Source organism: Pristiophorus japonicus, chromosome 6 (genome assembly GCF_044704955.1).
Source record: "Pristiophorus japonicus isolate sPriJap1 chromosome 6, sPriJap1.hap1, whole genome shotgun sequence".
NCBI lineage: Eukaryota > Metazoa > Chordata > Chondrichthyes > Pristiophoridae > Pristiophorus > Pristiophorus japonicus.
This window is the reverse complement of record NC_091982.1, coordinates 104,428,532-104,452,795: the sequence shown is the minus strand read 5'-3', so window position 1 is coordinate 104,452,795 and position 24,264 is coordinate 104,428,532. Positions and strand designations below refer to the sequence as shown.

The 24,264-nt window shown below is 47.4% G+C and overlaps 1 protein-coding gene across 1 annotated transcript in view; it reads left to right on the top strand.

Annotated features, from left to right (window-relative positions):
• Positions 1-16,804, top strand: part of LOC139265749 (connector enhancer of kinase suppressor of ras 2) — a 1,063,014-nt gene extending 1,046,210 nt beyond the window's left edge. The window contains exon 23 of the mRNA XM_070883099.1: positions 16,589-16,804. Coding sequence (XP_070739200.1) covers positions 16,589-16,804 — 216 coding nt within the window. The remainder of the gene's footprint in view (positions 1-16,588) is intronic.
• Positions 16,805-24,264: the final 7,460 nt, after the last annotated feature.

Here is a 24,264-nt window from a genome sequence, read left to right as displayed (position 1 = left end):
ATTCATAGTACCATCCCTGGTATCTGAGTGAGTCATAGTACCATCCCTGGTATCTGAGTGAGTCCCAGTACCATCCCTGGTATCTGAGTGATTCACAGTACCATCCCTGGTATCTGAGTCGCAGTACCATCCCTGGTATCTGAGTGAGTCACAGTACCATCCCTGGTATCTGAGTGATTCACAGTACCATCCCTGGTATCTGAGTGAGTCCCAGTACCATCCCTGGTATCTGAGTGAGTCCCAGTACTATCCCTGGTATCTGAGTGAGTCCCAGTACCATCCCTGGTATCTGAGTGAATCCCAGTACCATCCCTGGTATCTGAGTGAGTCGCAGTACCATCCCTGGTATCTGAGTCGCAGCACCATCCCTGGTATCTGAGTGATTCACAGTACCATCCCTGGTATCTGAGTGCGTTCCACTATACATAAAGTGGCTCCTTAGTTCCTTGCACAGAAAATAACCCAGTCAAATCTGAACAGGGAGTTGTGCTGGCATCCTGGGTAACTTTCACCCCTCAACCAACACCACCAGATTAACTGATTATTCATCTCATTGTTGCATGTGGGATCTAGCTGTGTAAAATGGAAGTTGCATTAGTACAGAGAGTGTTCTGTCGGAGGTGCCGTATTTCGGATGAGATGCTAAACCGAGGCCCCATCTGCCCTCTGGTGGGCACAAAAGATCCCATGGCACTATTTCGCAGAAGAGCAGGGGAGTTATCCCCGGTGTCCTGGCCAATATTTATCCCTCAATCAACATCACCAAAAAACAGATTATCAGTTCATTATCTCAATGCTGTTTGTGGTACCTTGCTGTATGAAAATTGGCTGCCGCATTTCCCACATTACAACAGTGACTACACTTCTACAGTACTTTGAAGGCACTGTGGGATGTTCTGAGTTGTGAAATGCGCTATATAAATGCAAATCTTTTCTTTCTATATAAAAACATCACTTCAAACTAATTGATTATGTGCAGTGCTTCAAAGTGTTCCTGTGAAATGTGATAAATATGCTATATCGGTCTTCTTCTTAAATACATTTTGTTTCCAGGACTGCTCTGTGGTCATCCCTTTTTGGGGAATAATCTGGAACAGAAGCACTAGGATTGGTTAACATTGGGGACCCCCTTCACAACACCAGTTCTAGAGTATGGGTATCTCTTCTTGCCTGTAATGTTAAGAATGATTGTGGTCAAGTGACTTCCTTTTATCTAATCTCTTCTGGATATTAGCTCCATGGTATCATGATTATTTGCAGAATAAAGCTAGTATAAAAAAGTATTGACAGTTAGGAAGGAATTCTTAGGTAAGTACCTCTCAGTAAAGGCACTTACCAATAGTGCTACCTTCTCTTAATGCATGTTCCAAACCAAAATCAATGACTTCCACCCTCAGCCTGGTGTTTGTACTCATTTCTCTCGTATGAAACAGGGAATCACTGTTGAGAATGAAATTGTCTCTTCATCACATTGACATGCTTCGGGATGCTTTTACATTGATGGCTTGCTGTCGGCAATGAGCACTCAGTACTCCCACCATCAGTGGGCCCTCTACAAAATAAGCCAGCCAACCTTGATGACTCTGATCATGTCAGAGGTCTAACTCTTCATGGCTCTTGAGAACAGAGGTTGGATTTGCCAACTCCACACTGGCTCTCCAAAAAAGTCATAATCATCAACCATGTTTACAAAAGCAAAAAGTCCTTTGGAGGTAACATCATCCACCCAAACAAACAGCAATGGCCTTCAGATATCTTTTAAGGCCCCTTCCATATGGCAAACTTTGGTGGACGTACTTTAGGCCATTTACACCCAACTTTCCAATATGAATCTGGCAAGGAAAGTCACTTGACTTTTCAATTCTTTCTACTTGCCTACATGCAGTATGAGGCCACATATTAGATCTTCACCATTTCAGTCATTTGAACCTCAGGAAAACAACAACCATAATTCTAGTGCTAATGTTCAAATAAGTACAGTGAAAAGATTTGATGGGACTAGATTCAGAGCTGTCGACAAGCTGTGACAATATGGAGTTATTCATTCTTAAATAACCCTGGACTTAAAGCATTCAAAGTTTTCAAAAGCAAATGCTGTCATCACACATTTCCAGATCAAATCTATTTTTTTTACTTGAAAAGAATTAGGCACCATTAATTATGCCATATGTGATATAATTTCAAGTATTAATGATACAGATTAAGCCACATTGATTTGGAAACAAATGTGCTATGTTGCATGGTACTGTAGCCCGGACCTGGACGCCCGTTTTTCGTGCCAGAAAGTGCACCTAAAAAAAACTTACCTATTCTCCGGCTCCCTGCAGGCCCTTGGAGCTGGGCGCGGCGCAGCACGAGCTATAGGGGGCGGAGCCAGGTCCCTGCGCTGGAAACAGTGCCGGGACCTCTGCACATGCGCGCTATAGTGGGCGCGCATGTGCAGTAGCTCCAGGCGCCCAAAACAGTGGGAGGGGCCCGAAGCACGCAGCCCCTAGCCCTGGCCAAATGGCCTCACTGGGGCTGCATGGATAAGGCTCCTCCCACCCGACCGCACCCGACTCGACCTCTGCTTCCCCCCGCCCCCCCCTCCCCCGGACCTCCGTGACTCGACCTCTGCTTCCCCCCGCCCCCCCCTCCCCCGGACCTCCGCGACTCTTCCCCCGCCCCACCTCCGGACCTCCGCGACACCCCCAAAACCCACGTTCTACCTGTAAATCCAGCCCGAAGTTTTGGACCCGGCCATTCAGCCGCCTTCTCTCCCTTCTCCCCCCTCCTCTCTCCTTCCCTCCCTCCCTCCTCTCTCCTTCCCTCCCTCCCTCCTCTCTCCTTCCCTCCCTCCCTCCTCTCTCCTTCCCTCTCTCCCTCTCTCCTTCCTTCCTTCCTCTCTCCTTCCCTCCCTTCCTCCTCTCTCCTTCCCTCCCTCCATCCTCTCTCCCCTCTCCCCCCACTTCTCCTTCCCTCTTCTCCTCACCCCTCCTCTCCTCCTCCCAACCTCCTCCAACCTCCTCCCCCTCCTCCCCCCCACTTCCTCCCCCACCCCTCCTTCCCCCCCTCCTCTCCCCCTCCTCTCCCCTCCCACCCTCCCCTCCTCCCTCCCACCCTCCCCTCCTCCCTCCCACCCTCCCCTCCTCCCTCCCTACATCCCTCCCTACCTCCCTCCTCCTTCTTCCCCGTCTCCCCCCACCCCCCTTCTCCCCCTCCCCCTCCCCCCACCCCCCTTCTCCCCCACCCCCTTCTCCCCTTCTCCCCCCCTTTTCCCCCCTTTCCCCCTTCTCCCCCCCTTTTCCCACCCCCATTCTCCCCCTCCCCCTCCCATCCCCTTCTCCCCCTCCCCCTCCCATCCCCTTCTCCCCCTCCCCCTCCCATCCCCTTCTCCCCCTCCCCCTCCCACCCCCCTTCTCCCCCTCCCCTCGTGTCAGAAACACAGACACTGACAGACAGAGAGTGAGAGACACACACACAGACAGACAGAGAGAGAGATAGAGACACTGAAAGAGACACACTGGGGGGGCCGTCCCAGCACGCTGTTGGAGGACTCCCGGTGCTGCAGTCGGTAAGTAGAAAATGTTTTATTTATTGATTTTTTTTTTTAATTTTTATTAATTTTTTTTGATTGATTTATTGGTTGATTTATTGGTGTATTTCCTTTATCATTTATTATTGATGATGGCTCTTTATTTGTAAAATTGAAGTGTTTAATGTTTGTAAACTTCCCTTTAAACCCACCCCCCCCCCATTCCTTACGCCTAATTTGTAACTTACGCCTGATTTTCTAAAGTGTAGACAAGGTTTTTTCGAGCGTACAAAAATCTTCACTTCCTCCATTCTAAGTTAGTTTGGAGTAAGTTTTCACTGCCTAAACTTTGAAAACAGGCGTAAGTGGCAGGACACGCCCCCCTTTTGAAAAAAAAATTCTGTTCCAAAGTGAAACTGTTCTAACTGACTAGAACTGGAGCAAACTAAATGCCGATAATTCAAATTTCTAAGATACTCCATTCTAAACCAGTTGCTCCAAAAAAACAGGAGCAACTCAGGCCGAAACTTGGCCCCTTTGTTCCAGAATTTGCATGATTACGCTGTCATACCACTTTTGCAACGCTAAATCCCAAACTTGCAATCTGTCAAGTTCCGACTTGACAGATGATGTGCAGCAATGGGGAAATCCTCATTGCTGGTGCAGAGTTGGGCTAATTTCGGCATAAGCGGATACTTCAAAAGATCCAAAGCATCGTTCCACATGCTTTAAAATCATTTTCATCTCGGATCATTTGGTTATCTAGGAGGGAAATTATATATCAGTTGTTTGTAGCAGTGCTATTGTATTTGTTGTCCCATTGCATTCCATAAAATGTCTGAGATTTTGGATGAAAGTCTGTGGCTAATGCAAAGGGATCTTTATTAAATAAAAGGCCATCAATGAGTCTACAGACCATCAGAGTAGCGGTCCACTACTGATGCAGTTCTTTGTTGAGGCACTTCTCCCAATATATTCCCAGCAGTTGTTCTGCGTAATTTTCCGCGATCCAAGTGTACAGTTTGAGGTCTTTGAATTGATCCGTAGCTCGCCATTCCCCATACATAACTCAACTCCATTAATTAAACATACACAAAGTACATACATTACAAAAATGTATTGTATAGATGTTTGTGCACATTTAAATCCTGGAAGACTTTAGCAATAAGGGTTTAAATGAATCAGAGACCTTCTGTTTCCTGATTGAAGCACCAGGCCTACGTGATCCTAGGTACATTTCTGTACACGCTGCGCTCCTGGGATCTGTGGGCCATTACGCTGCCTTTGAGTACGCAGCGTCAAACAGCAAGTTCGCAAAGGAGAGTTCCTATTCTATTCGGATGTCGGCAGCATACTCTGCAGGTACGCTGCCGACCACAAAATCCAGGCCATTAAGTTTAATAAATATAAATATAAATATCTAGTTCATCTGTCTTGGAAAGGAAAGATTCATATCAGTACCTGGGACCCGAGTGGATGCCAACTACAACCTACTCCGCACTGAGAAGGGCAAAGACATTTTATTCTTTCTCATTTTTCTTCAATGATAACAAAGTCACAATGCAGGTTAAATAGTTCTCCTTCGTCGTTTAGTACACTTAGGTTTCTGTTGCACGCCTAGAAGTGTTTTCTCAGAGATTTTTTTTTGCTGCAGTCCTCAATTTATTAAATAATATCTTTCTCTCTAAACATGGACCATTGAGCATATTTTTACTTACCACTAGCGTGACTTCAGGTATTAGGCTGATATAGAACTTTCGAACCAAAAGGCCTTACATTGGTTGGAATTTTCTGGGGTCCGTGTGGGCGCAATCAGAGGCGAGTTGGATGTGAAATTTGAAAAATCTTGCAGCGGGACAGCACTCGCCGTCATCCCGCTCCCACCCACCTTTCCCTCGGGCGCGTTTGCCGACGCTGCAGCAACCCGAACGGCAGAGGCGGGTGAGCTAATTTAAATTATTGAGGTGCTTGTCAGACTCTTAAGAGTCTTTTTAACCCTACCTTTCAAATTTCACTGGATGACCATGGGAATCATGCAACTCAGGAACCATGTCTATCAACCTGAGGCTGAAGTTGAGTGGCCATTGATCCAGCTGATCAGTGCACAGCATGAAAAGTACAATAAAAACTCCCACTTCACAGCTGATCACTTTCCTCAGGCAGAAGCTGTTGCTGAATGCATTGCCAGCACAAATTTAGCTTTCTGCAGGCTGTAAGCGTTTCCAGAAAAGTCGCCATCCAGTCTCACCTCATTGTTAGAACCTATCACACGAGTGACAGGTCGCTTCTCTCATCTCTACTTGACCTGCCATCTACTCCAGCAGCATGGGTGCCATCTATACTGTCTCACCTTGGTCCTCCGAATCGGACCTCGATGAGCCCCAACATCAGCAGCACCAACAACACCACCACCACCCTTCTTATCAACCACCTGAAGCTGCAAAAGACAAAGGGCATCAATCAGCTCAGGGCTGCACCGCGCCAGAGGTGATACCCCCAACACAGGGTATACAGGCAGAGGATGAGCTTCCTCAACATGACGGAGCAGCAGTGCCAAAGGAAGCTCAGGCTATCTCACCAGACATTTGCACATTGCAGGAGCAAGACCTGCAGCCAGAAGAGCGGTGGACATATCTTACCAGTGGCTGTCAAAGTCACCAGCGACCTCAACCTCTTCGCTTCAGACTCTTTCCAGGGATCTGCAGCAGACATTTGCGGCATCTCACAGTCTGCTGCCCACAGATGCATCACACACAGGTCACTGATGCCCTGTTTGACAAGTCAGCCAATTATTTCAACTTTGCCAGTAATGAAGCCAGTGTTACTGAGCGGGTGCTTGGCTTTGCCGCTCTGGCTGGCTTCCACAGGTGCAGGGCGTTCAACTGCACTCATATCGCCATCATTACCCAGGAGTATTTGTCAACCGAAAGGGCTTCCGCTCCCTCAATGTGAAGCTTGTCTGCAATCATAGGCAGATCATCATGCATGTATGCACCACCCCACAACAACACCGTTAAGCATCCCTACAATGATCAAGCCATTCCTTTCACACTGACCATCATTGCTGGAGGTACCATTCACTCCAGCTCACTAAGCCACTCCAAAGGTGCACACAAATTTGTCCATAACTGGAAAGTGGTGAAAATAAAGATTTTTATGTGTGACGTTACAGTAAGTGAAACTTTACAGAATAATTTAACAAAACACCCAAGTGACTACCCTTGTGAATCTACTTGTGCTTCATCTTTCTCTTACCCTTGCTTCTGCGAGGTGCTACCCCTGTGGTTTTAGCAGAAGTAGAGGCAGCCTGCTCACTATTCTGCTGCAACTGCTTAGAAGCTTTTGGCAGATGTCCTCTAGGTTTTGAAGCCTCTGCTTGCCCCGCCAAAGTCTGTTCCTCCAGCGACGGCCAAGGGCAGACTTGGCCATCGCGATCCAAAGAGACATCTGGAGTTCTGACTGAGGGAGGGCAACTGGGGAGAAGTGTGATCGCTTTGGGAGGAGCCCCCACTTCCATGTTCCCTCTCACCATCATCCCTCTCATGTGCCACCTGCAGTTCCCTCCTTGAAAGGAGCTGGAGAGCACCTTGTTGCACAGCAATGGGGCCATGAGGACCCAAGCGTATATTGACATCCCTCCGAGAGAGGAGGTCGATGAGCCTCTGCCATCTATTCTCCATAGAGACCATGTGCTCCTGTGAGTGGTGTATTAGCTGCTTCATGCAGGTGGCCATCCTAACCATGGTAGAGCCTAGTCACTATTGCCTGCAACACAGTGGAGCTCGTGTTGGAGATGGACTCCTCCATTCTCTGCACATTTGCAGACATTGCACTTGCAAAACCTGTCAAAGCCTCCTCCACTTCTTGTTGCACCTTCAGAGGCTCAGCGTCAGAATGCAGCTGAGCAGAGCTGGGAATGTCCTGCACCCTCCTGCGAGGAGTCTTCACTGCTGTCCCTGTCTCCATCATCTGCTTTTACTCACTTGTGAGCTGTGTGACACCAGGTGACAACACTATCTCGCATGGGACCCACCGAGGTGTGTGTATCTGCGCTGGTACTGGGTGCACTTATGTCTGGTAACAGTGCGTCCTCAGAGGCTGGAGGCTCCTCGGAGCAGTCGTCTTCCCCTTCCTTTTCCTCCTGGACCGTGGAGGAGGGGTGCTCTTGATGGACCTGTGGGAGAGCAAAGAGCTGAATTAGATATGTCGTATGAAGAATGGATACAGATACCATTATGCACATGATGCCCACTATTAAGTGGCTGCTGACATCAGTCCCCATATGAGTGACTGCTGTATGCCATTTAACTGTATGAGATCTAATTCTGTCACCAGGTTACTGAGATGTCCCCCTCTTTCTGTCTCCCACTGCCCACTGCTCTGCAACTCCTGAGACATACAGCGTGATGTCCTCTGCTGGAGTTAACGTGGCCAATGATGACTTTCCCCCTCCGGTTCTCTCCCTCTCTCTCTTATTGTGGGCTTTCTTTTCCTGCAAGGAGGGAAAGAAGAGAAGGTTGAGTGAGCGTGAAGGAATGAGTATAAGGAATGAATAGGTTACATCTTTAGAGGTGTCTAGGATGGAGTGGGATGTCAAAGCTAAGTAGCCTCCTTGTGTGTTGGTAATTGGTATGGTTGCACTAGGATGAGGGTGAGTTTAAACGGTGGTTAGTCAGATGGGGATGTGATTATGTAGATAGAGAGGGATGGATGGACATGCAAGGTATGTTAGTGTGAGTAAGGTTATGCAGCAGTAGGGTTAGGTAGGCAGAGTGATGGTGATGTAATGAGAGGTGCAGTCATCATCATCATAGGCAGTCCCTCGGAATCAAGGATGACTTGTTTCCACTTTTAGAATGAGTCCTTAGGTGGCTGAACAGTCCAATACGTGAGCCACAGTCTCTGCCACAGGTGGGACAGACAGCCATTGAGGTGAAGGGAGGGTGGGACAGGTTTGCCGCACGTTCTTTCCGCTGTCTGCGCTTGTCTTCTGCATGCAGTCAGCAATGAGACTCGAGGCGCTCAGCGCCCTCCCGGATGCACTTCCTCCACTTAGGGCGGTCTTTGGCCAAAGACTCCCAGATGTCGGTGGGGATGTTGCACTTTATCAGGGAAGCTTTGAGGGTGTTCTTGTAACGTTTCCTCTGTCCACCTTTGGCTTGTTTGCCATGAAGGAGTTCCGAGTAGAGCGCTTGCTTTGGGAGTCTCGTTTCTGGCATGCGAACAATGTGGCCTGCCGAGCGGAGCTGATCAAGTGTGGTCAGTGCTTCAATGCTAGGGATGTTGGCCTGGACGAGGACACTGTGTCGTCCCAGGTGATTTGTAGGATCTTGCGGAGACATCGTTGGTGATATTTCTCCAGCGACTTGAGATGTCTACTATACATGGTCCATGTCTCTGAGCCATACAGGAGGGCGGCTATTTCTACAGCCCTGTAGACCATGAGCTTGGTCGTAGATTTGAGGGCCTGGTCTTCGAACACTGTTTTCCTCAGGCAGCCGAAGGCTGTGCTGGCGCATTGGAGGCGGTATTGAATCTCCTCATCAATGTCTGCTTTTGTTGATAAAAGGCTCCTGAGGTATGGGAAATGGTCCACGTTGTCCAGGGCCACGCCATGGATCTTGATGAATAGGGGGCAGCGCTGTGCGGCGAGGACAGGCTGGTGGAGGACCTTTGTCTTACTGATGTTTAGTGTAAGGCCCATGCTTTCGTACATCTCAGTAAATACATCGACTAGAATTCAGCCTCTGAATGTGCGCAGACGCAGGCGGCGTCTGCGTTCTGTAGATGGACAACAGAGGTTGGGGTGGTCTTGGACCTGGCCCGGAGGTGGCGAAGGTTGAACAGCTTCTCACTGGTTCTGTAGTTTAGTTGCACTCCAGTGGCGAGCTTGTTGACTGTGAGGTGGAGCATGGCAGCGAGGAAGATTGAGAAGAGGGTTGGGGCGATGACGCAGCCCTGTTTGACCCCGGTCCGGACGTGGATTGGGTCTGTAATGGATCCGTTTGTAAGGATCACGGCCTGCATGTCGTCGTGGAGCAGGCGGAGGATGCTGACGAACTTTTGGGGGCATCCGAAATGGAGGAAGACGCTCCATAGACCCTCACGGTTGACAGTGTCAAAGGCCTTTGTAAGGTCGAAGAAGGCCATGTATAAGGGCTGGCGCTGCTCCCTGCATTTTTCCTGCAGCTGTCGCGCTGCAAAGATCATGTCCGTTGTGCCCGTAGGGGACGAAATCCAAACTATGACTCCGGAGGGAGCTCCTCAACCACAGGGAGAAGACGGTTGAGAAGGACTCTAGCGATAACTTTCCCAGTGGCTGATAGCAGTGAGATTCCCCTGTAGTTGCCGCAGTTGGACTTGTCCCCTTTTTTAAAGATGGTCATGATCACTGCATCTCTGAGATCTCCCGGCATGCTCTCCTCCCTCCAGATGAGGGAGATGAGGTCATGTATCCGCACCAACAGCGCCTCTCCATCATACTTTAGTGCCTCAGCAGGGATTCCATCCGCTTCAGTAGCCTTGTTGTTCTTGAGCTGTCTTATGGCTTATTCTACCTCATGCGGCGTTGGGGTGTCACTGAGGTCATGGCGGATCACATGCTGCGAGATGGAGTCTAGAACACTCAGGTCAAAGGCAGAGTCTTGGTTGAGGAGATCTTCGAAGTGTTCCATCCAGCAGGCCCTGACTGCCTCAGTGTCCTTGATGAGTGTTTCCCCGTTCTTGGCCAGCAGTGGGATGGGACCTTGGGAGTTTCGACCGTAGGTGGCCTTGACTGTGATGAAGAATCCTCGCACATCATGGCTATCGGCCAGCTGCTGTATCTCCTGTGCTTTCTCCATCCACCACCTGTTCTTTAGGTCCAGGGTTTTTTGTTGGACCTCAGCCTTGAGCCACCTGTAATGTTACTTTGCTGCTCCCAAGTTGGATTGTTGCTTAAGGCTCAGGAATGCTCTGCGCTTGCGATCTATTCGTTCTTTGCAGACCAAGCGCTGTGGGCATTCTGCAACTCAGGGTCATCAAGGTACGCCAGGTTAGCTGTGAGGTGCTGGCTGTATAGGGCTCTCTTAGCTGGGTCTTTAAGTGCCCCAGCATTGACTTTTTTGCGGCACTGCTTCTGCTGTCCCCTCCGCTTTGGGGCTATGCTGATGTCGATGATGGATCGGCAGTGGTCTGCTCCTGTCGTCAGCTCCTGTCATGGGGCATGTGATGCACACATCCTTGTGATCCCTGGCTCGGGCGATGACATAGTTGAGCAGGTGCCAGTGTTTGGAGCGAGGGTGTTGCCATGATGCCTGGTGAAACAAGGTATTGGTGATGAGAAGTTCATGTTCTAGACATTTTGCCAGGAGTAGGGTACCGCTGGAGTTGACTTTCCCTACCCACTCTCTGTCAAACATGCTTCCCCAGAGGGCTGTGTCTTTTCCGACCCTGGCGTTGAAGTCACCTAGGAGGATCAGTTTGTCGTCCACGGGGACACGGGACAGGGATTTTTCGAGGTTGAAGTAAAAACCCTCTTTGGTCTCATCCGTTGCATCGAGTGTTGGGGTGTACGCACTGATGACTGTGGCACATTGGTTCCGGGATAGGGTGAGTCGAAGAGTCATGAGGTGTTCGTTAACCCCGCATGGGGAGTCTTTGAGGCGGTCGATCAGCTCGTTTTTGATGGCGAAGCCGACTCCGTGAAGGTGGCGTTCTTCCTCTGGTTTCCCTTCCCAGAAGAAGGTGTAACCTCCACCTTGTTCCTTGAGCTGGCCTTCCCCTGCCCGCCGGGTCTCGCTTAGTGCGGCAATGTCGATGCCAAAGCATCTGAGTTCCCAGGGAACTATGGTGGTGCGGCGTTCCGGCCTGATGTTGGAGTTATCCATGAGGGTCCTGACGTTCCAGGTCCCGAACTTCATGTTAACCGAATGGAAGATGCCTGTGCGTGAGTTCTTTTAATGTAGAGTGGTCGTTGCACATCGGCTACCACACGGGTTTAGCAGAGCAAGGTCTTGGTCCAGTGGCAAGGGGGTCCAAGACAACTGGAGACCAGGCACTGCTGTATGAGCCTAATTGCCTACGGCATGATGTTGGCCGCAAGCTCGACACTGAGTAGCGCCCTTGTTGGCAGGTGGTCCGAGGCTTGCTTGAGGGCAGGCATTGGGAGGGTCAGTGGTCCGCTGGAGTGCCATGTGGGAGGTCAGTAAGGAATGGGAGAATGGAAGAGTCACAGCTATGATGCTCACCAGTTAGTTGAGGCCAGGTCACCAGTGGGGAAGGTGGTCCAGTCGTCGAGGAGGAGAGGCCCGATCCCGCTGGAGGGAAGGAGGCCCGCCACTGGAGGGATGAGGCCCACCAGTGGAGGGATGTCGGCCCGTCGCTGGATGGGGTGGGGGGGGGGTGATGTCCCGATCGCCTGGTCGGTGGTTCACCTGCTCGCCGGGCGTCGTCGTGGATCAAGGACCCCGGTCGCCGTTGCTGATGGTTGGTGTGTGAAGCCTGAGGTAGGCCCGAGCCCGTGGGATTCGCAGGGTTGGGCTTGGAGCAGGGGTTTAAGTGTCCAAGACCCCCTAGTAGCGTCAATTAGGGCTAGAGAAGGTTTAGATAGTGAGAGGGGGGAAGCTGGGGGTGGAAAGTTGCAAGACGGCAGAAGGTACAGTCGGATGAAGGTGAGTTTGGCTTTGCACTCACTATTCCTGATCTAGTGAGATCATTGAAACATTTCCAGCACTGCACCCAAGCATATGGAGAGAGTCAGCAGAGAACCTGGGTGCAGCCCTCTGTTCAGTGCAGTTATATTTTGCACTCTTTCCAGCAGTCCAATTGTGCTGCCTGGACACTCCTCGATGAACCTTCAAATGCAATGTGGCCATACTTCTTTAAATATCCCGGCATGTCATCGCTGACGTCATCAGACCCGCACCATTTAATTGGGCCAGGTAACGCACAGGGTGGGCTTAATCGGCCCCATTAATACAAAGTAGATCTCAGGAGCGGCATGGTATCAGGAACGGGGTCGCTACCCCCTATGGTGACTGCCCGCACCCGACACACTCAGGATCGGAAAATTCTGGCCATCCTCATTCCTCTCTGCCTTTTTTTGAGAACTGATCTATTAATCATAAAGAGCTCTAACCAATCAAGAGCCCTGTCGTGTTTTCAAAGAATTTGGAAACAGCTGTCTATCAAAGTCATTCCCCCTGATTGGGGCCTACCCTTCGAACTGTAAGCTTGTTAACATCTCCCATGGACTCTGAAAAAGGCAGCAGAGAATACATCTGGCATGATTTAATTAAACCATATAGTCATTTATCAATACTGAAGGGAAGCAATCTCTATTAATGGCCTAAGATAATCAATGTGTAACCACTTCAATTAATTGGTACCTGAAGCTTTCTATTAGTTTAATCAATACCTGTTAAGAAACAAGCTGGGTGATGCTGATTTAATCTTTTACATGCTAATTCCAGCATGACAATAGTACAAAGGGTATACTGGCATTGAACTATGGAGAGGAATAATTCAACCTCGGTCTCTGTCTCTGGTGATGTCTGCTGGAAGTAAATAGATGCTGAGTGAGGACAGGATCAGCTCAGATATCCTCATGCTCAATAACCAACAATACCACTCGCAAAATCCACTAGTTCAGCACATACCAGGCTATTATGGCTTGCGCTCTTTTCCAACACTTTCATCTTGTGTCCACAGCGAATAAGGTGGTTTCCTTAAGCAGACCAGGTTTCCAAGGAACCAATAACGGTCATTATACTGGACTAGCAAGCCAGAGCTTGTGAGTTCACAGCCCATCTTTGCAAGCCGTGAAACAGAATTCAATAAATGGTAATGTTTGGGCTGGTACCAGTAAATATGATTATGAAACTGCTGGATTGTCCTAAAAACTCAACTGATTCATTAATGCCCTTCAGGGAAGGGAACCTACCAGTCCTATCTTCATGGGACTCCAGTCCTGCTCAATGCTGCTTTGCCAGTGTCATTCCAAGAACAATTAGAAAAGAAACCTGTGCCTTTTTACATGCCATATCTGAGATAGCATGCCCAGGATTGATAATTACCCTCTTATTGTGATATTGGTCATTTTCAGAACATATTTCTTACACAGCTTGATAAACGACAAGGCTCTTGGATAAAGCAATGTTTTGTAAACTTTTCCAATGCAAAACTGTATGTGGCTGATGCAAGCACCCAACAACGGAGTTCAGATATCTGGATAGACCGAAAGACACTGGGAGAAGTCCCCAGTATATGTTTTAGACCAAAGGCCCCTGCGAACAGAACTGTTGATCAATCAAGATCAAGGACAGAATGGAGCGTACAATGACTTAGAATGTCTTTTTACCCACAACTTGTTCATGCTTTGACGAAGTTCAATTGGCACCATAGGCAAAGCCTGGGTATCCTGGCTAATTGACAAATCAAACAGCTGGTAATCTAGCCCGACACTCCATTCTAACAACTGGTCAGGAATAATAGTCTTCATTTTAACTCTAGTTATTCCAAAATCATATGACATAAAATAGACAGAACTCTCACTATTTGCCACACAGTGATCACGCCTTTCCTTGGCTTCGACAGCACAGGATGCATTTTTGCACAGAGCCATAGTGGGAGAGATAGCTACGGTTTTAGCATATTGATTCTATGTGTGACAGAGCATTTGTGTATGACTGTTCCTCTCCAATGCTCTAGAATGAATCAGCAAACATTGTGGGATATGCATATGTTGTTGTCAAGATCAGAATCATTTAAGCCCTGCTACATCGCCTGGAAATACATGCAGCGAGCTACTTTGAAGCATAGTAATTCATGCTCTGAAAGCAAACTGCAAATTGATTCCTTTAGGTAAACAGCATCCAACTTTCCCAGTAAAGCTGCCGGCAGTGAATCTAGCTAGTCGGCCACTCAGAGAAAGAAAGCTCTTTCTATAGCACCTTTCATAACCTCAGGACGTCCCAAAGCATGTTACAACCAATGAAGTACTTTTAAAGTGCAGTCACTGTTATAATGTAGGAGATGTAGCAGCCAATGTTATGCACAGCAAGCTCCCACAAACAACACTGCGACAATGACCGGATAATCTGTATTTTTTAGTATATCAGTTGAGGGATAAATATTGGCTAGGATACCGGGGAGAACTCCCTTGCTCTTCTTAGAACTAGTGTCGTGGGATCTTTTATATCTCATCGGTTTTAATATCTCATCTGAAAAACGGCACCTCCGAAGGTGCAGCACTCCATCAATACTGCACTGGCGTGTCAGCCTAGATTTTGTGTTCACCTCCCTGGATTAGGGCTTGAACCCATGACTTTCTGACTCAGAGGTGAGCGTGTTAGCACAGAGCCATGGCTAATACATTGGGAAATCATAGGAATCGCATCCATGACTTGGGTGATGTCAGAATTGAATTCTTTAAACAAAACGTGGCGGAAATCTGAGACTCCCCAAAAAGCTGTTGAGATTGGGCCACTTGAAAATGTCATAACTGAGATTGCTGGATTTTGGTTAGGTAATGGTATTAAGAATATTAACGGTTATAGAGCCAAGGCAGGTAAATTGAGTTAAAATTCAGACCAGCCATGACCTAATTGAATGGCCCACTCCTGTTCCTATGGGCCCAAGTTTCCACAAGAAAAAAAACGGGCGCCCCTCTGAGCTGGGCGCCCGATTTTCGCGCCTAAAACGGCGCCTAAAAAAATCCACGGTATTCTCCACCGACTTACAGGTCCTGTGGCACTCGGCGCAGCCGGCACGAGCTGTGGGGGGAGCGGAGCCAGGTCCCTGCGCTGAAAACAGTGCCGGGACCTCTGCACATGCGCGCTACAGTCGGCACGCAAGTGCAGTAGCTCCAGGCACCAAACTGTGTGGGAGGGGCCCGAAGCACGCAGCCCCTAGCCCTGGCCCAATGGCCTCACTGGGGCTGCGTGAATGAGGCTCCTCCCACGGCCAGCTCCTGCTCCCCGCCCGACCAGACCCGACACTCGCTTCCCCCCCCCCCCCCCCCGCCGACCAGACTCTACTCGACACCCGCTCCCCTCCCCCCCCGACACCCGAGACCCGAGACCCGCTCCCCCCCCGCCCTACCCGACACCCGCTCTCCCCCCCCTGCCCCGACCCGACACCCGAGACCCGCTCCCCCCCGCCCCGACCGAGACCCGAGACCCGCTCTCCCCCCCCCCCGCCCCGAGACCCGCTCCCCGCCCCGACCCGAGGCCCGCTCCCCCCCCCCGACCCGCTCCCCGCCCCGACCCGAGGCCCGCTCCCCCCCCACCCGACACCCGCTCCCCCCCCCCGCCCCGACCCGACCCGACACCCGCTCCCCCCCGACCCGACACCCGCTCCCCCCCGCTCTTGTTCCCCGACCCCCCCCCTCTCTTCCCTCCCTCTCCCTCCCTCTCTCCCTCTCCCTCCCCTCTCTCCCTCCCTCTCTTGCTCAGCGGCACGAATAGCTGCAGAATTCTCCCTGGCTGAAGCACTTTCACACAGGTAGGAAGATGGTTTATTTAATCTTTTCTTGGCTTATAAATGTTTATTCAGGTTGGATTTATTTGTATAATATTTGTAGAAGTATAAATAAGGATTTATTGTCGAATTTAATGAGTTCCCTTCCCCCCCACCTCGTTCTGGACGCCTAATTTGTAACCTGCGCCTGATTTTTTAATGTGTAGAACAGGTTTTTTCAGTTCTACAAAAATCTTCACTGGCGCCATTCTACTTTAGTTTGGAGTACATTTTCACTGTGGAAACTTTCAAATCAGGCGTCAGTGGCCAGACACGCCCCCTTTTGAAGAAAAAAATTCTGTTCTAAACTAGAACTGTTCTACCTAACTAGAACTGCAGAAAAAAAAATGTGGAGAATTGCGATTTCTAAAATAGTCCGTTCTCCACCAGTTGCTCCTAAAAATCAGGCGCGAATCATGTGGAAACTTGGGCCCTTAGTTCCTATCTGTGTAATAATGATGATGTACCTGCAACCATGGAGTAATCTGAGCTTGTTGTCCAATGACCCAAGTCTGCTGAAGAAGTCCAAACCTTGTTTTTGTGCACTTCTCACTGTAATCCATTTACTTTCCTCAGGCAAAAGAAGGAGACCTGGCGATTATCAACCAGATTCTCGAAGACCCCTACCTGACATCCAAAAAGTTTAGAGAATGGAAGCGGCTGAATCACGAGTTTTTCTTGGACATTTGTGGGTATAGTGCTCTTATGAAGCCGCAGAATGGTGCGTCTGAACTGGTATCGCCCGCACCACTCTTGACGCACACACACTCATTCATCGAAACCCACGTGTGAACCAATTTGCCACTGGAGCACACAGCCCAGCAGACAGCAGCATCTCGCCATGCTATCAAACGTTTAGCATCCACATTGTATATTTGTACATAATGTATTCAGCAGTATTCTTGTACATAGATTGGATAACAGAATAGTGTCACAGGATGCCTAATATGTGCATGAGATAATGTCTGTATTCTGTTTCTTCCAAAACTGTTCTTTTCTTTATTTCTGTTGACCAACACAGTATGCTTTCAACCTTGCATTTGAAAGGACAGGCAGTAGTATTTATAAAGATTATAAGTACACACATACTGTATATGTTGTACTAAAAAAAGCTAAGCTTTTAGTCAACAGCACCTACATGTTCCAATAGTTTTATACTGACAACTTAACTCGCCCCATCCTAATGAATAATGCTGGTGAAAAGTGGTTGATAACAATCTCTGGGGAACCAGAGGGTAATGTCTTAATCTACTCACAGTTTTAGGTAAACATTCATTTTTATGTAAGCATTGAACATACAAATTGCTGAATGTATGTAAAGTATGTAAAGTTTTGCTAGTGTAACACTGAATGAACAAGAGTAATTTTTGATGTCCCTTTGAAAACAACCAGCTTTTATTAAAATTATAGCTAAAAGCTGTATATGAAAATGACTAAAAATATACAAGTACCCTGTATTAATATTTATATATGACTCCCTGCTCACAATTTTTTATACGGTTGCTTGTTAAAGAAATACATTGACTCAAAACTGATATGCCCGGGGCCCAGAGGCTGGTGGATGAACTATTGACACATCCAAGGTGATTCACTGGAATGTCGTGTCCAAGTTTTGTACCATTATTAGCTGTGTGTGGTAAGCTGATGGATGTTGGTTCTGAGTCCCGGGGTAATTATTCTAACTATATGCAAGTAGACAGAAGACTTGTTAGACCACACTGTACCTTTTAAAGCAAACACAATAGTAAGACTTATCTGAACACATTATTCTGTTGTCATTTATTGTCTTTATTGCTTGCACTTTACCTGCACCATTAAATTGTAGGCTGAGGGGAAGGAGTGTACTGAAACTGTGATAATACTCATTTGGGTCACTTAATGTCAGCTGACTTCCTTATCAGTGTTTGAAGACCTCATTGAGTCTTTTTATTCATGCAAATATGAGAATGTAAATTTAGTACATTTTTGATTTGAAATCAATGGGAAACATGTATCAGTTACTGACAGCATTTAACTCACCTGTTTTACTTTTTGTGACTACAAGTAGGAGGTTTTCAGTATATGTAGGTTTTCATTGTACGTTTCTCACTGTGTGTATACCTCATGGTACATTGCACAGATGTATGAGTTGTAAGTTGCCCTACAACAATAAAAAGAAACATTTTACTCTTTTTTTGCAATGCTGTGGTTAAATAATAACAGGTGTTCTGTGCATCATTGAAAGGAGCAATTATTCTTTATGATTTTAAGGTAGTCTTTTTTGAACAAGTTGTAAGCCTGAGTTGTAAAACTTTTGACTTCATTAAATTAAATTCTCTGTGATACAGTATCTTCTTGGACTATTTTAATCTTGTTCCCTTAAAGAGATGGTATTCATTTTTGTCTGCCTTGTGTGATAGCCAGTTAAACTCATGAATGTGCCAGCTTAATATAAACAAAATTCCTAGTACACTGAAAGACCCTTAATGGACCTGCGCTGTGACAAAATATTCCCATCATTCTAAAACTAGGGGGAATTAATATAAAATTGTCACTAATAAATCCAATAAGGAATTTGGAAGAAACTATTTTACCCAGAGAGTGGCTGGAATGGAACTTACCACCACAGGGAATAGTTGAGACAAATAGCATAAATGCATCTGAGGGGAAGCTGGATAAGTACATGAGGGAGAAAGGATAGAAGGATATGCTGATCGGGTGAGATGAAATAGAGTGGGAGCATAAATACCAGCATAGACCAGTGGGGCCAAATAGTCTGATTCTGTGCCAGTACAGTACCTCAACATGCTGTCTGACACAGGATCATTTGTTAAATGTAGCCTGTGACAGACAGCATGTTGAGGTACTATAGCACACTATACAGACTAGAGGACCTACATTCTATCCCCAGTTTGTGTTGAATTAATTGATCTTCCTGCACAACAGCTGGAGCACTACAACTGGCCTCTGAGCTCCTGGCCTAGGAGGGCAGGAAAAATAATCACTTTTGATTGCTATCCAGGGACTTCTGGTGCGTGAAGGTCAGGCTCGGCTCTAATGCCCTTCCTGGTTCAACATTCTGCGTCTCGGCTCACACGTGAAGGATAGTCAGTTGGGCAAGGTGCTGGAGGGCTGCTGAGACGTGTGGTACCTCTCGTTTGGACGAGAGAGAGAGAAAAGTTAGGGAAAATAGATGGGAAATTTGGGGATTGAACTGAGCCCTGAGCATGTAATGATACCTTTAAACAGATTTTGTATTGAAGCAGCCCATTAACTGGTGTATAACAAAATCTTCGCAAACTGATTGGATTTTTTCAGATTTACTCATATTTGGCACATCCATATCATAGGACTGATTTGGATATTTTGTTTGGGGGGGGGGGGGGTGAATAAGTGGGTCCAATTACTTATTGAACTATTTTCATAAAATGTAAAGAGAAATCAACTTTTTAACATATAGCAGAATTATCTCTACTAATTTAGTTTGAATCATACACAGCAATTATTTTCCCCAACAAAAATTTTTAAGAATCAATTCTACACAAGATTTCTGCACTATGGATGATATTTCACTGACTAAGTTTGATGGAACTTAAATTTATCACATGGCAGATAAAATACAGATGATGGTTTGTTTTTATGATTTTCATATCCAGCCTCTTTAGGCCAGTAAGAAAAAAGATACTGCCTCTTTTAATTATATAACTTTTGGGCATGGTGTTGAAGAATGAGATTATGCTCCTGAGCTCCAGATTACTGATAGGATTGAAAAAATAATTAAAATATGTATTTTCTGGCGATAGTGTAGATATTTTGTCACAGACGAATTTGAGTAATAACCATTTTAAAATTATTTTTTGTTTCTTTGCCAGAACAAGATTTTGACATAATTAAGTAATCTTCAATGTACATCTTAGTTATAAAAGTTAGTGGTTATTCTACAGGGTGCAGTAGTGTAGTGATTATGGTGTTGGACCAGCAACCCAAAGGTCATGAGTTCAGATCCTCACCATTGCGAGTTAATGAAATTATACTCAATGGTTATAATGGGCCCAAGTTTCCACACGAAAAAAACGGGCGCCCCTCCGAGCTGGGCGCCCGTTTTTCGCGCCTAAAACGGCGCCTAAAAAAAAAAATTGCGATTCTGGAGCGCTTTGCAGCTCCTTGTCTGCCTGGCGCGGCGCCCAGGGGGGCGGAGCCTACACTCGTGCCGATTTTGTAAGTGGGAGGGGGCGGGTACTATTTAAATTATTTTTTTTCCTGCCAGCAACGCTGCGCGTGCGCGTTGGAGTGTTCGCGCACGCGCAGTGTGAAAAAAACATTGGCACTCGCCCATTTTTGTAGTTCTTTGTAGCTGTTTAATTTTTGAACATTTTTTAATAAAAGCACATTGCCATCAGCACTGAGGCTTCTTGCAACCTTCTCACTGTCTCCTTCCCCCCCCCCCCCACCACCCCCCGGGAACGAACAGCTGTTTCCTTCCCCCCCCACCCCCCCGCTCAGCGGCAACGAACGGCTGTCTCCTCCTCCTCCCCACCCCCTCCCGCTCAGCGGCAACGAACGGCTGTCTCCTCCTCCTCCCCATCCCCTCCCGCTCAGCGGCAACGAACGTCTTTCTCCTCCCGCTCAGCGGCAACGAACGGCTGCAGAATTCTTCCTGGCTGAAGCACTTTCACACAGGTAGGAAGATGGTTTATTTAATCTTTTCTTTGCTTATAAATGTTTATTCAGGTTGGATTTATTTGTATAATATTTGTATAAGTATAAATAAGGATTTATTAAAGAATTTAATGAGTTCCCTTCCCCTCCCCCCCCCACCTCGTTCTGGACGCCTAATTTGTAACCTGCGCCTGATTTTTTAATGTGTAGAACAGGTTTTTTCAGTTCTACAAAAATCTTCACTTGCTCCATTCTACTTTAGTTTGGAGAACGTTTTCACTGTGGAAACTTTGAAATCAGGCGTCAGTGGCCGGACACGCCCCCTTTTGAAGAAAAAATTCTGTTCCAAAGTAGAACTGTTCTACCTGACTAGAACTGCAGAAAAAAAAATGTGGAGAATTGCGATTTCTAAGATAGTCCATTCTCCACCAGTTGCTCCTAAAAATCAGGCGCAAATCATGTGGAAACTTGGGCCCATTATGTGGACTGGCACCAGAAATAAATGAACATAAATGCACATTTGGAAAGCAGTGATAGGATCGGTCCAAGTCGGCATGGATTTATGAAAAGGAAATCCTGCTTGACAAATCTTCTAGAATTTTTTAAGGATGTAACTAGTAGAGTGGACAAGAGAGAACCAGTGGATGTGGTATATTTGGACTTTCAAAAGGCTTTTGACAAGGTCCCACACAAGAGATTTGTGTGCAAAATTAAAGCATATGGTATTGTGGGTAATGTATTGACGTGGATAGAGAATTGGTTTGCAGATAGGAAGCAGAGTCAGGATAAACGGGTCCTTTTCAGAATGGCAGGCAGTGACTAGTGGGGTGCCACAGGGCTCAGTGCGGGGACCCCAGCTTTTTACAATACACATTAATGATTTGGATGAGGGAATTGAGTGTAATATCTCCAAGTTTGCAGATGACAATAAGCTGCGTGGCAGTGTGAGCTGTGAGGAGGACGCTAAAAGGCTGCAGGGTGATTTGGACAGGTTAGGTGAATGGGCAAATGTGTGGCAGATGCAGTATAATGTGGATAAATGTGAGGTTATCCACTTTGGTGGCAAAAACACGTAGGCAGAATATTATCTGAATGGTGACAGATTAGGAAAAGGGGAGGTGCAACGAGACCTGGGTATCAGGGTACATCAGTCATTGAAAGTTGGCATGCAGGTACAGCAGGCAGTGAAGAAGGCAAATGGTATGTTGGCCTTCATAGCTAGAGGATTTGAATATAGGAGCAGGGAGGTCTTACTGCAGTTGTACAGGACCTTGGTGAGGCCTTACCTAGAATATTATGTTCAGTTTTGGTCTCCTAATCTGAGGAAGGATGTTCTTGCTATTGAGGGAGTGCAGCGAAGGTTCACCAGACTGATTCCCGGGATGGCAGGACTGACATATGCGGAAAGACTGGATCGACTGGGCCTATATTCACTGGCGTTTAGAAGGATGAGAGGGATTCTCATAGAAACATATAAAATTCTGATGGGACTGGACAGGTTAGATGCAGGAAGTATGTTCCCGATGTTGGGGACCTCCTGAACCAGGGGACATCGTCTAAGGATAAGGGGTAAGCCATTTAGGACTGAGATGAGGAGAAACTTCTTCACTCAGGGAGTTGTTAAGCTGTGGAATTACCTACCGCAGAGAGTTGTTGGTGCCAGTTCATTGGATATATTCAAGAGGGAGTTAGATATGGCCCTTACGGCTAAAGGGATCGGTATGGAGAGAAAGCAGGAAAGGGGTACTGAGGGAATGATCAGCCATGATCTTATTGAATGGTGGTGTAGGCTCGAAGGGCTGAATGACCTACTCCTGCACCTATTTTCTATGTTTCTATGAAAGCTACTGCATTGTCTGGCAGTGAGGAGAGGCTGCGATCGGCAAAAGGTTTGCTCAACGGGCAGGGGGAGCATTCCTGCTTCTCCTGATCTATAGGCAGTGCTCTAGAAAGTATTTATCTTCTGGAGCCAACTGCTCCCATTTCCATTTTGCTGCCGGGTTTCCCGGGCCCTGGAAAACCTGGCCACCAACTGTTAAATTTAAATCAGGCTCCCAACTGCCTGATTGAATGTAACTAGCAGGGTAGATAAAGGGGAACCAGTGATGTATATTTGGATTTCCGAAAGGCGTTCGATAAGGTGCCACATAAAAGGTTGCTATGCAAGATAAGGGCTCATGGGGTTGGGGGTAATATTTTAGCATGGATAGTGTTATGTATGGAGAAAGAGTAAGACTGAACACAGTGAGCTAAAAGTAAAAAGTGTGACCTTAGTCTTTTATTGCAGGTCTCCAGAGTACCTCTGCAACCTGTGAGGCCTCCTTAAATACCTGTGCTCCCAAGGGATTATGGGGTCCCTTGAGACTCCAGGGGATGAACCCTCTGGTGGCTGTACAGAGTAAATACAAGTTTACATATATAACAACATTCCCCCCCGCCCCCCCCAAGTTAATAGTGTAACTATTTATAATGTGAGCCGATCTGGGGCCCTTCTTGCCCTGGTTGATCGTCTCAGTGTGAAAGCTGGTATTGTTGAATCATTTGTTGGGTCATCACTGGGCTGCTGTGCAGCTGGCCATGCTGGGCTGCCTGGTGTGTTCGGTCCTGCTGGGTTGCTGTGGATGATGGGTTCTGCTTCATGGTCAACCGTAATGCCAGTTGCCACTGGTGTGCATGTTGGGGGATCGAAAAAGGTAGGGTCCGAGGTGGGTTGCTCAAGATAGTCCGTGAATCTGAGTTTGATTTGGTCCAAGTGTTTCCGGTGAATGAGTCCATTTGAAAGTTTGACCCAAAACACCCTGCTCCCCTCTTTGGTCACGACAGTGCCGGGAAGCCATTTGGGATCTTGTCCATAATTCAATACAAATACAGGATCATTGATTTCAATCTCGCGTGACACATTTGTGCTATCATGGTATGCACTTTGTTGAAGCCGTCTGCTCTCTACCTGTTCAGGTAGATCAGGGTAAACTAACAAGAGCCTTGTCTTAAGTGCTCTTTTCATGAACAGCTCAGCAGGTGGTATCCCAGTGAGCGAGTGGGGTCTCGTGCGGTAGCTAAGCAGAACTCGGGATAGGCGAGTCTGCAGTGAGCCTTCCGTTACCCTCTTCAAGCCTTGCTTGATGGTTTGCACTGCTCTCTCTGCCTGACCATTGGACACTGGTTTAAACGGGGCAGATGTTTGATCCCATTACGGGTCATGAATTCTTTGAACTGAGCACTGGTAAAACATGGTCCGTTGTCACTCACCAGGACATCGGGTAGGCCGTGTGTGGCAAACATGGCCCGCAGGCTTTCAGTAGTGGCAGCGGACGTGCTAGCCGACATTATCTCACATTCAATCCACTTGGAGTACGCGTCTACAACCACAAGGAACATTTTACCCAAGAATGGGCCTGCATAGTCGATGTGTACCCTGGACCACGGTTTGGAGGGCCAAGACCATAAGCTTAGCGGTGGTACATTGCTTAACTGCGAGCATGTATTACATCTGTGAACACAGGGCTCTAAGTCCGCATCGATACCGGGCCACCACACGTGGGATCTGGCTATCGCTTTCATCATTACGATGCCTGGGTGGGTACTGTGGAGGCCATTAATGAAGGTGTCTCTGC